The sequence below is a fragment of the Martes martes genome (genome assembly GCF_963455335.1).
Source record: "Martes martes genome assembly, chromosome: 9".
In the NCBI taxonomy this organism is placed as follows: Eukaryota; Metazoa; Chordata; class Mammalia; order Carnivora; family Mustelidae; genus Martes; species Martes martes.
In genome coordinates, this window is record NC_137896.1 from 86,973,993 (window position 1) to 86,990,166 (window position 16,174).

General features: G+C 47.8%; 1 protein-coding gene across 2 annotated transcripts in view; it reads right to left on the reverse strand.

Annotated features, from left to right (window-relative positions):
- The window catches only part of ADD2 (adducin 2), a gene marked incomplete at both ends in the record, with an annotated part of 38,326 nt that extends 38,120 nt beyond the window's left edge, over nt 1–206 (reverse strand). For both annotated transcript variants that reach the window (XM_080814685.1, XM_080814684.1), the window contains one exon: nt 24–206. In XM_080814685.1, coding sequence (XP_080670811.1) covers nt 24–206 — 183 coding nt within the window. The remainder of the gene's footprint in view (nt 1–23) is intronic.
- Nucleotides 207–16,174: the final 15,968 nt, after the last annotated feature.

Consider the following 16,174-nt stretch of genomic DNA (forward strand, 5'->3'; position numbering starts at 1 on the left):
CGCCTGGGGCGGACCCCACTCACGGGGCTCTCCAGGATCATGGTGACGCGCTTCTTCTGCTCCATCAGGTTGAAGTCCTGCCGCAGGTCCGCCGCGCGGCTGCGAAGGCGCAGGTACTCAGGGTCGTCCTCAGAAAAGCGGTCCAGATACTGCTGCCCCTGCGAGGACGGCGGGGAGGCAGCCTCGGGGACAGTCTCTTCACTCATTGTCCTGGTGGGCTTGCAATCCGCTCCTGGAAGCCTACGGAGAAGGCAAGAGGGAGCGCCGGTCCCAGTACAGTTTCCTCCAGCGGACCGGCTGGATTCGTGGGATTCGCGCGGCCCGCGGCTCTTCCCAGGAGGGTGTGAGCCGAGCGGCAGTGTGGAGGGCAGGGCGCCGGCGGCTGCCCGTCGATAGGGGGCGCCAACACACCATCCGACCTAGTGAAAGTGGGGCACACGCCCGCGGGCCCACTACCCTTCCCCGGCCAACCCACCGCACTTACACTGCCACCCCGCAAGCAGGACCTGAATACCTTTTGGATCATTACTGTGCTGCATACCTACGTAGTGTAAAGCTATGTATTGAGCATCAGTACTTACTGATGTTCTAGGTCTAGACCTGATCCCCGGAATGAGGACGAGGGCAGCCTTTGGAGAGTTGGGCTGGGACCCCTATTTTTTCTACTCAAGCGTGCTTTCCCCCCAAGGCCTGATGTGAATGAAGGAATGTCTTCTCTTACTACAGAGCCCTCCTGAAGAAGCAGGCTACAGCTCCAGCCTCTACCTCCCAGCTGTGGGGCTTTGGCCACACCAGTCTCCCTTTGTGTGTCAGTGCCACTAGGCCCTCCAATCTGGGTTATGAGCCTTCGACACCCAGGGCAGCCTAACAAAGCCCTAGCCTTTTCCCTGCTGTGTGATCCCCTTCTCAGCAAAGAAAGGCAAGTGCCTTGACTGAACAAGAATTAGCTTTTGAACACAAGTAGAGAGATGCCAACAAAAGAGCATTCAGGGGTTCGGGACACATGGCTTTCATCTTTAACCTGCCCTCCCTCACTTTACCTCTGTGAGCTCACATTTGCATTCCACGGGGAGGTGGAATGCTCTCTTGTTCTCTTAGAGCACTCCTGCCTCCTTGTCCTCATCTGTTCTTCCCCCTTGGCCCATTTGGTTAGCCCAAACCGTGGCCTTCCTTACAGCCAGCAGTTCATTATGCAAGAGGTCTTGCTGGCAGCCAGTAAAGCATAATCTTGTTGTCGGTGAGCTGTGACCTCCTTCCATGGAGGGATTCTACCCTCCAACTTACAGTGCCTCTGAGTGAGGCAGGTGGGTGAACCACTAGGTTGTGGGAGAAGTGGGAATCTACCCCATCAGCCCAGAACACTCAGGTGATCTTTCTTCCTTTCCCTCTTCTTTCATTTTTCCTCCCTCCCTCCATATCTTCCTCCTTCCCTTCCTTTCCCTCCCCTAGCCTTCCTCTCTCTCTTCCCCCTCTCTCCCTTTCCTTCCCTCCTTTCTTCTTTCCTTCCTTCCTTCCTTCCTTCCTTCCTTCCTATTTTTCCCCTTTTGGGGAGCAGCAAATAGCATATTCAAGGGAGGGCGCATGTACTGAGTCCCTCAGCTAATAGCCTGAACACTTGGCCTAGAGCAGTGGTTCTTAAACTTGGGTGCCTGTTGCAATCCACTGGGGAACTTTAAAAAATACTGATACCAGGGAGTTTAGTGTTATTAGTCTGAGGTGTGACCTAGACATCATGATTTTAAAAAGCTCCCTGGGTGATTCCAACAGGCAGCCAGGGTTGAAATACCACTGGCTAGATGTTAATAGTTGTACCGTGTATTGGATGGTATCCATTCCAGATGTCGGCCATTTAGCAAGCCAGCCAAAGATGGCACAAACCTCATCTTCTAGGACTATTGCTACTTCCCATGGCTGTCCAGGCCCCATCCTCCAATGCCAGTCACCACCTGCCTCCATACACTTGACCTGAGACAGCAGGAGTGCTCCAAATGCCACCACAACCTGCTTTTGCAAGTCTGCCAAACTGTGACATCTCATCTTAATTCTTTCACTAATTAATCATTTCCTTATGAATGCCCTCACCAATGTCTCCCAACCAGCACCATGCCTACCGGTCTTGTAGATGAAATATTTGCCTGTGAGTGATAGAGTATGGAGGAGGCATCTTCTGGAAGTGGCAGCTAAAAAAAAACCCCAAAAGAAAAAAAATCTCTAAAGAAAGATTTGAAACAGATTTGGAGGTTGCTAGAATGGTTGAAGTTGTACCTAGTAACACTCAAGCCAGATTCTTCGTCTAAGCGGAGAAAGAGTGATTGAGTCCATCAGGGATATTTCCAGTGGAATTAGCTCTGGGCTAGAGTCAGAGTCTACAGTATCACCCTCACTCTGTCATTCTCTAGCTTCATGGGCTTGGGCAGGTAGTAATTTTCCTCTTTGGGTCTCCTTTTGTCCATCTCTAAATGAGGGAGCGAACAGAATAGACTCTGGAGCCCCTTCCAGCTCTACACTATATGGAGAGAGACAGATTCATGTAGGAAATGCAGAAGGATGGAGGATCTGGGTTTCCTGGAACAAGAGGCCTTCCTCCTACATCCTCGTCTCCCCACCCCTCAAGCCAAATGCCAAAATGGGCAGCTGCAAAGAACACACATGACCTACTGACATTTGCCTTATAGGTTCAAGTCAAGCCCCTGTGCATGGAGTGAGTTCAGAATAATTCACCTCCACCATGCTCTCGGCCAGCCTCACCCCTGCAATAATAAGCAGCGGCAAGGGATAGCAAGGACAAAGACAATGGGAGTGCATCAGAGCTAGGCAGACATGCAGTCACCAGCCAGACTCTCCTGGGCACACAGCGCTGCAGACATTTTTCCAGAGGCACTGCCGCTCCTGTTTTAATTCTCTTTAGCACTTTTGTAGTCCCAATGTTTGATGTTATTTTAAAAACAAAACAAGCAACGTCCCAACAGGTACCATGGATATGCACATGGGGATGAACGCCCTGTGTTCTCATGGCTCCAGGTCCCACCAACTCCAGAGCCCCCGAACCCTCAGCTTCTCTGGGATTTGGATCATTTTGGCCAGCACAGCCCAGTACTGAATGTTTCTAGCCTAAATCTTTTCTATTTCTAGCCTAAATCTTCTTTCCTTCCTCTGGGAACGGCTGCATTCCCAGGAATGAGTCTGTGAAGGCCTGAAGTAGCACTTCCCTCCCTGAAACACGAGGAACAAAGCAGCTCAGGTCCTGCTGGGCAGGGAGCCCACACCAACATGTACCCTAGGCCTGCCTGCACTTCTCAGAGCCCATCCCCAGAAGGTTATTCCAGATGCTCCAATGGGAATGGGATAGAAAATGGAAGCCCTGACTCCCTCACCATGACAATGGGGCCCAGAGAAAACCACCCTTTGACTCTGTGAACCAGGGGCATTCTTTCGTGCTCCTTCCTTCCCTTCCAAAGTGTTGCATAGGTGACCAATGTTATGTGCAGTGTGGCTTAGTGGTTAAAAGCATGGACTCTGGAACAAGAAGATGGTGAGTTCCAATCTTAACTATGCCACTGTGTGGTCTTGTGGGTGAGTTACTAACCTCCTGTGCCTCAGTTTCCCTGTGTATAAAATGGGATTGAACTATTTAGCTACCTCTTTAGGCTGTTGTGAGGATGTAGATGAGTTAATGTATGTGAAGTACTTAAAACAGTGCCTGGTGTGTATCAAGTGCTATTAAGCATTTGCTCTTATTATGTGTCATTTAGGGGCTAGAATTATCATAGCATTAGGAACTCGAGTAATGAGAGGCTCCTGATTCAACTGTAAACAGGTGCATACTCAAATGACTGTAATTACATGTTGTAGTCCAAAGAACTAATTCAATCTTGAGCTGTATTAACAAAAAGAACATCCAGAAAAAGACTGACGAGAATGACTAGTTCTCTGACCAAATACTGGGAACATGTCAACTTGGAGATCACAACAAAGAGGATAAGCATGGTGGTGAGCATCAGAGGCCACTGCTCGACGGGCCAGGTCTGATATCATAAAGAATATATCTGGCTGTTGTCCCCAGTTCCTGGCACAGAACTTCAAAAACCCTTGGGATTTCTAAAGTATCCAAAAAACATTAGGAGGGTCTTTTGTTATTCATGATGAGCTCATTTCATGGAACCTGAATCCATGCTAACAAGGTGACTTATGGTGGGCCCTTCGATGTTTCAAGGGAGGGACTGGCCACCAAGAAAGACCAAGCACATGGTTACAGGGTTGGAACTTCAGCACCCTGTCCCCACAAACCATGGAGGACAGGTAGGGGAGGGACTGGAGATTGAGTTCAAACAAGTGGCAGTTGCTTTAAACCATAATGCCTAATAGTAATAAAGCCCACCATTAAAAATATCAAGGCTTAGAGGAGTTCCTAATTGGTATGCTGGGGTGGTGATGCACCCAGATTCTACAAGGAGGGGGTCACAGAAGCTCTGCTCTAACCCCCCCCCCAAGGCCCTGCCCTGTGCATTGCTTCTGTTTGGTTGTTCCTGAGTTGAATTCTTTCTACTAAAACTGTAATCACAATTCCAGTGCCTTCAGTGAGTTCTGTGAGTTGTTATAGGGAGTTAGCGACTAAAGGGCAGCATGGGAACCCTCAAATTTATAGCCTAGTGTGTCACAAGTGCAGTGGCCTGAGCACCCTATTTGTGGCTTCTGAACTGTGGGTAGTTTGATTGGTGACCTTGCCCTTTAACTTGTGGTAGTAACCTGTGTGCCCTCTAACTTGGCAGTGTCAGAATTGAGCTGAACTGTAGGACATGCATTTGCATCAGAGAATTGGCGGTGGAACAGTACTAGGCAACTTCTATTCATGATTTATTTTCACTCCCAGGACTACTTCATAGGGCAGATGTCATTGTTGCTGTTTTACAGATCAACTGCACTGCAGAGAGGTTAGCTAACTTGCCCAAGATCACGCAGATAACGATGGAGTCAGGGTCTCAACCAGAACTGTCTCTGGCTCCAGACCCTCCTGCACTCTTCCACTCCACTTGTCCCCAAATGTCTGCTGGGCTGCCATGTGGAAGAGGAGCTGAGCTGATTCCTTAGAGCCTCCAGGGCCCACAGGAGGTAGAAAGGATTCAGTGGAGGGTGCAATGGACAGCTTTGCACCAGCAGGAGCTGTTCAGGAACAGGAAGGTGGGTCAGGCAGCCAAGACAGGCGGTGCACTCTCTCCTCAGAGTCAGGTGACTCCAGGATGCTGTAGAAGGGCTTCTGCCCCCGCAGGGGGCTGTACTACCATCTTCTAAAGTCCCTCAGATCCCATGGTAGCTCCACAAATCAGCAGGATTGGGGGAACCCATGGCAGTGACTCCCCTAATCCTGCTGGTGACTGGAAGCTCATCCTCATGAGACGGACCCAAACAACAACTGTGCCTCCCCCCCACCATCACCAAAAATTGCCAACAAATTACCGGGAGGCTGGACCAGCCTTGTCCCAGGCTGCTGCTTCTCAGTGCTCGGCCCGTGCACCCCGCTTCGTTCTCAGGGACGCCGACCGCATCTACTGGACTTCAAACATCTGGATGGAAGCTGAGAGACACAAACAACAAACATTAGGGTCTTGTGTGCACCACCAGGGCTCCTCACCCCGGTTTGGCAGTACCATTACATGCTGATTTATTTTCAGGACTGCTGAGAAATTCTTAAAAATAAACTAGAAATGAAATTTTATTTTAAAAGCAAATTATGTTTATGAAAAGTGCAGAAATCTTCATTATCTTTACGAGTAGGACCAAAATTATTTTCAAAGAGAGTAACTGGAAAATCTCTTCAGAGTCCTGGCTTCGAGGACGTGAGGAGAGAAGCTGCTCTCCACAGTGGAGGAAGCAGGATGTGTGTGTGCCCAGAGGGGTCTCCCCTGCCAGACTGGAAGGTATTATGACCCCTTCCTGATACCACCCCCCAGTACTTCACTAGTTGCTACTCAACTCACAGACACCAGTATGAGAGAGTTTCGGAGAGCTGAAGAAGCAGCAGCAGAAGCTGCCTGAAGGATATCACACCCCAGGACAGCGGGAGGGTTTTAGAGGTGCACAGGCCATCAGTTGGATTCAAGACAATTTCACCAAGCATTAGTATCTTACAAATAGGGATGAGTTACTACTCTAAAAATACTGGGGATCAGGGTTTTCAAAGGGTTAATTGTTAAAATATTTAAACAAACAAAACCCACAAGAGATGGCTTTCCATTTGGGGCACTCTGTTGCTCAGAATAAGGAGGGCTGCCTCCCCCAGGGCTGGCAGCATCCTGGACACCAACTCCTATTGCCACATGGCTCTGAAGCCAGTCCCCGCCCGTCCTTCCACACTGGCCAGTTCAGCTCCATCCCTGATCCAGCACTGCCTACAGTGGAGCATCTGGAAAGACTGGACTTCCCACTGAGGGGCAGAGAGAATCCATCATGGTGGGTACGGTGTGGCTGAGGAAGGCCAGGATACTGCGTGCCCACTGAGGCACAGCTTCCTTCTCAGCCCAGCCAGGATAGCCTGAGCCCAGTCCTGATGCTCATGACTCTAGTCGGGGACCCGGCAGCTGCTTCCATAACCTCTTCTCTATGCTCTGCACATCCAGCTGTCAGCTGGGGTCCTCCTCCCATGAGTCTTATTTTTAGCTAGAACAGGGTCATAGGCACAACCTCATGCTGCTTCTGTCCAATGCCCACCAACAGGAAAGGGAGCCCTCCTTCCCAGGGCCGGCTGGCTCTATGCAGGGTTTACTGACATACCCCTGGGTGCTGTTCTTCTGAGGGGTGACCACTGCTGTCCCCTAAGGACTAATCCTGCAGCCTCGTAAGTTGTCTTACCTGAAACACCAGCTTCTTCCCCCTCCCCAGCAGCCTGTGCCACAGAAATATGAGGTTGTCTCATGGCCATAGCTTGCTAAGATTTGGATTTTCAGAGTCTGAGCTATTTCTTGTGTCCACGGAAAGAACTAATATTTTGCCCCCAGAAGTGTCCTGTGCCATTTTGTAAGAAGACAGGCATCTGTCCCCCAGTATGCAGTATAAGTATACAGTGAACACAATAATTCCCATCCCAATCTCTGTTGGTGTTGAAATCCCACTATTAGAGTTTCATTCCTTAGGTTACAGTATTATCCCCTGATTTAAATGAAAACACGTCTAAGAGGTATCATAGGCAAATGTTGTAAAACATTCCCCTGTGGTACCAAAACTATCATATCTCTGATTACACAGTCAGGCTAAGGAGGGCCAGGACAGGCACCAATTCTTAATGAGAAAGAGGCATGATGCCAGGGCCACTCCAAAGGGTCTAGCAACAGGGTTTGAGCTGTCACCCTGGGTGGACCTCAGGGGCCCCCGGTGTGACAACCCTCTGAGGCTGTACCTTCTGCAGTGTCGAGGCTGGCATCACCATCCATTCAGCCTTTGGCTTCCCCAGCATGTGTTTCGAGAACCTACCTTCCAACCATTCACACCCCTGGGACAGAGCTAAGAAGTAAGGGCTACTCCATATCATGAGAAGAGCAGCACCCACCCCCATGGGTGCTGGGGTACTGCATGCCCACCTCCCACCTCCCACCTCCTGGGAGGCCTAACATCTCAGGGCCACCGGTTCCTTGTCTCCATGTTCAGTCAAGCTGGGCTGCAAGGTGGGAAGAGTTGGACATAGGATCCCAGCCCTAGATGGTCGCCCACTAGAGTGTGAACATGGACAGGTCACAGATGCTCAAGGACCTTTGCTCAGTCAGATGTTCCACTGCCACTTTAAAACTGACTTCTCAGAACCAGGCTACCCTGTACCAACCACCAGAGCCTCCCTCCCCCAGCTAGTCCCCCCTCCCTGACACTACCCAGCAAGGGTTGGTGGGACACGTCTCACCAAGGGTTGTAGAATGCAGCCTGGCTCCTCCCTTTCTTGCCCTGTGCACATTCTCTGTCACCAAGTTCTCTGGTTTTCTGTCCACTAAATATCTCCCTACCCAGAACACAAGGCCCTGAATCATGCCTGCCATCTCTCCATCCCTTCCATGGTCTGTGCAGTCTTTCCTCTCTCATATCCACCATCCAATCAGTGGCCAGAGTTATTGTTCTAAAAGTGCAAAACTGGCCCATGCCTGTCACCACCCTGCTAAAATCCCACCTGAGGCTCCCATCACCTGGGGAGTATTCCTGCACTTTCTTGTTCCCCAATTCCTGCCCCTCTAGCCAAGACTCAGTCAAATTTAGATTGCGACAGGTATCCTTTTTACATTTATCAAATATAAAGTTTTAATTCTCAATTTGCTTTTTCAAACCAAACACATGCTCCATGCTGGAAATTCAAACCCATCCATCCCCAATTGGAGAATGGGGGGCAGGGAGGGGCCCCTCCCTTTTCTCTTTGCCCACCTCCTTCCTCTTGAGGATTGCCACCCTGTAGAATGATATCCTGACTCTTACCTGGCACACAAAGCCCCACGAGTATCTCAGTGCCCACCCCCACCCTGCCTGCCTCTCATGGGTATTCTGGGGCTATTTACAGGACCTGGAAGGGACCAGGCTGATTCCTACCTCTGTGCCTTTGTCCATGCCGATCTCTGCCTAGAGAACACTTTCCTCTTTTCCTTCTCCCTTCCGTTCAGGTTGTCCTCTCCTCCTGGAAGCCTCCCACATACACCCCTGTCCCTTTGGCTCTCACATCACCTTCACTCACCTCCTTTGTTCCACTTACTATCTGACAGCAAGACTATTACCATAAGCTCCTAGCAGGCAGGGCCTGTGTCTGTGGCACTCCTCTGTTCCTCATGCTCTGCCATAAGACCTGGTGTCAGGTAGATGCTGAATGGATCTCTAGTAACAGTGCATTCAAGTTGGGCGGGTTCTGCAAAGCAGTATTGGGGTCCCAGAGGGGAGAGAGGCCCTAGGGGAGCTCATGATACCATGTGAGGAGACGGTTCCTAGTAAGGTGCCAAATGTTGGTAGAGGTAAGCATGGCAGGTTCCTTAGTGCCCAAATCTCCTCCTTTAAAACAAAATATCCTTTTGTTGTATGACCCCCAAATGGCTGGGCCCTCTCTGGCAGCCATTCTTCTTGCCTATTTGGAAGCAGAATTCCAGCAATCGAATACAACTCTTAAACTAACAAGTCCAACTTCACCATATAACACTGATTATGGGGAGACAGAGGAGAAAACAATAGATTCCACTTGCCATCAGCTGCAACCCCTTTGGTCCTCCAAAATTCAGCTGTGCCCCCTTATCTGTCTCTTTCACCTCTTCCCTCCAGCAACCCCGCCTCTGCCCCTGCCCCAAGACCCTCAACTCTTTGCTCAGGGGAGCCCTGTGGCTCCCTCTCAGGATCTCCAGTTTGCATCCTCACACCCTTGACCCCTACTCAGGAAATACTCCAGCTGGGATTCACCCTCCTCAGAGAGCAGCTGGGGAATGCAAATCACCACTCAGTCACAAGTCATTTTCCTTCCTGTCCCACTGAAGACCAGGTATATGTAATCACTGGAGTATAAAATTATATTTCTATGGGTCATTCCTAGCAGCTATAAAAGGAACAGAAGGTCTAGAAGGAGAGTAACAGATGCCCACATTGTGAGACTTTTTATTAGAAGCTGTTGAAGCTCCATGTGCACCTAAGAGAGGCAGGTGCATATCTCCTGCCCCGCCAGTGGGAGGTGTCCCTACAGGAACGGACAGTCTGAGCACACTGAGCCCAAAATGGAAAGATGCTGCAAGCGATTGCTCTCGGCTACCCCTACCACCGCCATGGGCATGGCCTCCCCCCGGTGTGGTGCCAGCCTTGGAAAGCCCCTGGCCCCCAGCCCCCGGCCCCTCAGCACAGCATCTGCTCCAAGCTTTAGACTTGAAGTCAGAACCCACGCTCACCGATCCCTGAGACTTCCAGAAGGGAGAGAGGAGACAGTTGGCTTTGCTGTTACTTTGCAGAGTAAAGGGAACCTACCAAACAAGAGGTTGGACCACGCCCTGCCTGCTGTGTTCAGATAAAGAGAAAGCTCGCGCCTCTGCAGGGCGGGATTCTGGGGGAAGCCTATCATGAGCTTCTTCACACATTTCCAAATTTCCCAAGTCCTACTTTAGGTATCAACGGCTGTGACCATTTAGGACAAAAATAGTTTAAAAGAAGAAAGGGAGAAGGAGGAAGGAGAGAAATGGTAAAGTCTCCCTTCTCCATCTCTGGAACCCCTGGGCAGGAGGAATCCATTAACCCCCTGACTGCTGTAGGTCTAAGAAGTGCTCATTTCTGAGCATCCCTGATGCATCCTTTCCCAGAAAAGTCCAGTGAATTTTAAAAGCCTTCTACTAAAAGGCCCCAGACCTAATGGTTGGTAGGTACTTTTTTTCTCATTCTTGTATTATCCAGTAATTGCACTGCTATGGAATGAATGGACCCAGGCTTTTCTCTCACCACTTAAAATCAGTCCCATTCCCTCTCACTGGACAAGTACAATTATTTGTTGAGTATCTACTCATGCCCAAGAGTAAAGCAAGTACTGGAATTGGGCATGAGCGGAAAGATTTCCAAAAGAAGTGAGATTTGGTTCCCGCCTGGTAGAGAGGCCCATAGTCATATTAAGGTGAAAAATATGAATACAAATAAAACTGTGTGTGTGTATAACAAGCATTGAACACATTCATTTCAGACCATCTCTGAAATGATGGTGTATATCTGTATATTTCTGTCTCTCGATATATATATTTTTTGTTTCCTGTATACATATTTATAGATATATTGAATATATACATTTATTTTCAGTTTCCTGTCTGTATATATGTATATCCTATATATACACATATATGTATATAAGTATTCCTGTATAATCATACACACACAAGGAAACTGAAAAGAAATGTATGTATTCAATGTTTTCAGAACAAGAGACTAGAAATCCTGGGTCTCCATTTATTTTTTTTATTTAAATTCAATTAGCCAACAAAGAGTACATCATTAGTTTCAGAGGTAGAGTTCAGCTAATCATCAGTTGCATAGAACACTCAGTGCTCATCACATCACGTGCCCTCCTTCATGCCCGTCACCCGGTTACCCCATCCCCCCTACACCAGGATCCACATTTATGAAGACCAAAGTTCTGGGTTAGATCTTGAAGGAAGCCATTACTCAATCAACAAAATTCAGGCTGTTAAACCCAGATGGGTAGGGGTGTGCTGGGCCCTTCTCAGCACTGTAGTGCAGGGCTCACTGTGCTGGCTTTCCTGTGTGGAACTGGAGGCTCCAGGAAATGGAGTGACCTGGTTGGGGCTACAGAGCTATTCAAGGGCAGGGCCTAATTTGAACCTATCTGGCTCCAGAGCCTGGTCTCGCTTGCCACTTCACCAAGTGTTCCTCCCCTCCATCACATGAATGTGAGTGGATACAAGAGACCTGGTAGGAAGGTGGGGAATGGAAATCAGCAGATAGCTAAAGCCCGAGGTCCAGGCTTCATATTTCTTCGAAGAAGCCTCAAGGAGGAAGCCAGCCACTTAAAGGATAATTCTCATTCCAATTTCCAGCATGGGGACACCGAAGAGTCTAATTCACAATCCCTGCTCTCAAAAGGCCCATGATGGAGCTGGGGCAAGGTGTGGACCATAGAGAGATCACTACAGTATTGGGGGCACAGAGCTCTGGTAGAGGCTCATGAACCATGGGGTTCCAGGGAGGCCCCAACCTTGAGTCTCCAGCGTTAAGCTTTAATCCACTTGCTGGATATCTCTGCCACCAATCATAAGACCACGGCTTCAATGAAGGGGAAAGAAAGGGGGATTCAGGAAACCCTGGTGATGCAGAAGCAATGCTGAGGTAGCAGGAAGGCCAAGTTCAGCCTTAAATACTCAGTCCCTTCAGTGAAAAGGTCAGCCAAACTTGCACACTCTGTGGATAAAAGCTCCTCAAAAAGACTGTCTAATTGAACGGACATTCCTCGGATTCACTGTTCCACACCTCAGGCTGTCCTAGAATCCAGTCACAGATATTTCTAAGCAGTCATCTTTACTTTTCACTTCTGGCAAGACTGCACTGAAGACCAAAAGACGCTGTATTTTGAAAAGCTTCACCTCGGTCAAATTCAAACATAAAACAGTGGGTTCTGCTTTTTGACCTAATCTGAGAACATTTTGTTCTTCAGTAGGAAGGTGAAACGTAACCCGCTGAACCACGTGGCAGGATGACCCTTGCCCGCCAGTCCCATTTCCAGCCAAGAAATCTAGGAAACAACTACAGGATGATGTGTCCTTCTATGTCTAGTAGAATCAAGTGCATCCTAGGCCACAGGGGTGAAAACAAATGCTCTTTTAGCACATTCAGGTCAGAAATGTCGTGTTGGCAGTGTTTCCCTAACTGGGCAAAAGAGAAAATTGTAAGAACACCTTGCATCTAGAACTAGAAAGGAATCTGACACCATCTCACCCCTCTCCAGACGAAAGAAGCTATAAAAATTCACAACCACAGTGACACTCGGGCCTTGCTGAGTTGGGGTGTGGGAAAAAAGACTTCACAGGCCCAGGAAGAAGGGATGGTAAGGAAACGTGTTAAAGGGTGGGAGGGTCTAAAGGCTCACATGGGAAACTCTACTGGCCTCTGGATATCCATGCAGAGATATCCCCAAAGCCTGAGAAGGGGGGTTCAGACTGTCACAGAGGTGTCAGCACAAAGATGGAAAAAAAACAGGAGGCATGCTGTTCGACCTTCTCTGCTCTGTGATCCTCCCTGTGATTCTATATGGCTTAGATTTTATTGTGAAGATGTTAAGGGAGGAACAATTTCAACTTCTCTTCATATCTGTGTGTGTGTGTGTGTGTGTGTGTTTGCATCAAGGACAATGCCATGTGCTCACCAAACCCACTGCTCTTCTTCCTGAGTACCCAATTTCCCAGCCCCGGCTCTTTCTTCTCACAAGGGCCATGTGGAATGTAAGTCAATGGGTTATAAGCAGAAGTGATGTGCTTCACTTGTAACCCAGGCCATTAAGAGCAGAAATGCCTTCTTGCCTCTCTCCTGGATGCAGAGGGTCCTGTAGAAATTCTGGGGCCCTTGGGGATAATGCAGCCACCAAATGGAAGGAGCCATGGTGTCCCTGAAGGCAGCCCACTGAGCATCTGATTGGAGATGCTGAGCTTGCTCTTACAGCAGACAGCCTACCCTGAACAACATAGTCATCTTTTTTTTTTTCTTTTTAACTTCAAGATAGTCTTCTATTAACTTAATTCTGATGTCTCCTTCAGGATCACCAGTTACCAGTTATCAGGATGCCGAATCTCTGTTCTCTAAATTTTTCATTTTCCTCTCATTAGCCTTATTATTGACAATTTCCTTGCATTCTGACAGTTTGTCATTATTTCCCACTTCACCAACGTTAATTCAGTGAACGAGTGTGCTTCTCATGATAGCATGGGACATATTATCTGTGACACACTTTCCTTTACGTCCAGTGTCCCCTTAACCCCTTCATGCTAGGCTGTCCTCTCCTATTTCTTAGAAGCTGTGTCTTTTTGTACTGTACAGAGGAAACCAAGTCACATTCTGACATTTTTCTTGTGATTCCTATAGCAAATTATTATAAGAAGCATGTGCTTCTTTCAAGTCTTCCAGATCATCTATATTGCTCTGAAGTACTGTTTCTCAAGACACTTCTAATTGTTTTTTCCTTCCCTTTATTCTCAAATAAGATGAAATCAAGTCCCCTAAGATACAATACATAGTGAAAATAGTTTCTAGCAAAAGGTGATGAGGAAACCACAGGTTTGCTGGAAATAGATGCGGTGTACATACAATTAATGGTGACTTTTAATACCATGTGGTATTAATAATTTAATACCATCTGTACTAGCGGACCACAGCAATTACTTTAATAATCAGTTCACATAAGATCAAAGATATAAAAGGACAATTTTCAAGGAAAACAACCCAATCCTGCATCTAGGTTATAAAATGGGTACTCCTTCAATCAAACTCATTTCTAGGCAATGGGTCTCAACATCAGACTTGAGGACATAAATAGGTGAATCCACAAATCTTAAAATAGGACCTCCTGCTTCATAATTTCCTGAGATCCCATAAAACTACTGATAAGATTTAGGAAGAAGGGAATGAAAGATAAGCATCATGGCAATATCAGATCCTGGACACTCACTGGATCCTGGAGCTTCACTCCCAGGATACCTCCTGCTTGAAGAAATGACGTGGGAAGCGAGTCATACAGATGAGCACAAGGAAGACTTTTGAATCAGGCCTCAAGTGAAGGCAGAAAGATACAAGCCCAGGTATTGATTTGACAGTGAGGGGTGAAAATAAACATTGGCATCGCTGCATTTCTTCAAATCTAAGACACCAGTGATTGATATGCTGTTATTTTAGGTATTACTAGAAGAGGAAAACCACTGCCAGTTGTAATTGTATGTCATCATTAATTGGAAGACACACCCCAATTTCAGAGATGCTGACATGCAGGGAAAATGTGTACCTTAGAATTGAGGAAGTGTGGGGTGCCTGGTTGGGTCAATCGGTTAAGCGTCTATCTTCTGCTCAGGTCATGATCCCAGGGTTCTGGGATTGAGCCCTGCATTGGGCTCCCTGCTCATCGGGAAGCCTGCTTCTCCCTCTCCCTCTCCCTCTCCCACTGCTTGTGTTCCCTCTCTCGCTGTGTCTCTTTCTGTCAAATAAATAAAATCTTAAAAAAAAAAAAAAAGAATTAAGGAAGTATGGAAACCCAACTTAGAAGCTGGGTCACCAACTTTGGGACTGCTCTTCACATATGGGTGGCAGGTCATCTACCGGGTCAGGAAGCCAAGCTATGGGACAGGAGAAAGAGGTCATGAGGCTTTAGGAGAGGTCTGTGAACCCTGACCCAGGGTTTTTGGGCAGACGAGGTTTGTTGGCTGCCAGTCCTGCTTCCGCCAGGCAGTGATCCTCTATCGGCGACCGCAAGGCAGACTGATGTGCCCAACTGCCAAACATATTTCACTCCGCACACACCCATGTCCTTCTGACGAAGCATCTTCCTCCTTCGTGAAACAGGAGGATCATGTCCTAGGGCTAGACCAGACTAGGATGAGAAGGCCAAAGCTTAAGAGACAAGAGGAGACAAAAATGGAGATGGACCCAGCACCTGGATTTCTGATTCGCTGAGTGGATGAAAACCACTGTGGCTGGAAGTGTTCTCCAGAGGGCCTAGCACACAGTAGGTGCTCAACAAACGCGAGTTCCCATCTCCTATATCCTCTCTTTCAGAAACCTCCCAGATCTGCCACGGAGATCGGCCTTGCATTTTCTCAATATTGGGAGTAGACAGATTTGAGGCAAAGAGGGAAAATTAGCAATTATTGAAGGGGTGGGTGGAGTGGTAAATAACTCAGTAGAAGCCCAAAGCTGTCTCCCTATACCCAGGAAGCTGGCTCCACCATACAGCCTTGTGGCTAAGAATCCACGTTCTGGAAAGCATTAAGGGCCCTGGATCAAATCCCAGCTCTGCATCTGTCTGTGTGTACTTGGCAAATTAATTAATTTCTCTAAACCTCAGTTTCTTGATCTGTACAATGGCGAGAGGAATAGAATCTCCTCAGAGGATTATATGAAATAAGATACGAAAGCACAGGGCCTAGTAAATAATGTGAGCTCAGTAAATGTTAGGTGCTACTATTAAATCATTCTTCCTGTGGTCTATTGACATTGTAACAACTGAATTTTTAAAATTGCCGTCTGGATTCCATCTTGCCAGCAAGCATATATCTGGGCTCACTGCCCCATCAAATGTTCTCAAGGGAATGTCAATGCATCTGTGAAACTCAGCTTAATAAAATTAGGCAGATTATATTTGCTACTGAATTTCTGTACTAAAGACACAGGTAGATTTTTGTTGATGGGCAGTTCTAAATGGTGGGTTCCATTTCTCCATCAAGCAGGTAAATCTAGAGATTCCAGTGATGTTACAATGCTCCTTGCATCACTGACAAGACTTCTTGGACTGGTTACAGGTTTTTCCAGCTAATTCCCTGACCTCCTTGACCCGGCTATTTATTACAGGCACAGAAAGCTGTGCCCATCCATCTGACATGCTTGTGCCTTGGGAAGGAAGGACTTCTGGCCCTTCCTGGCAGTCGAGCTTAAAATCCAAAGAAAGGGGTGAGGTTTTCAATCTGGGAAAAATAAAAGAGGCAAAGGATTA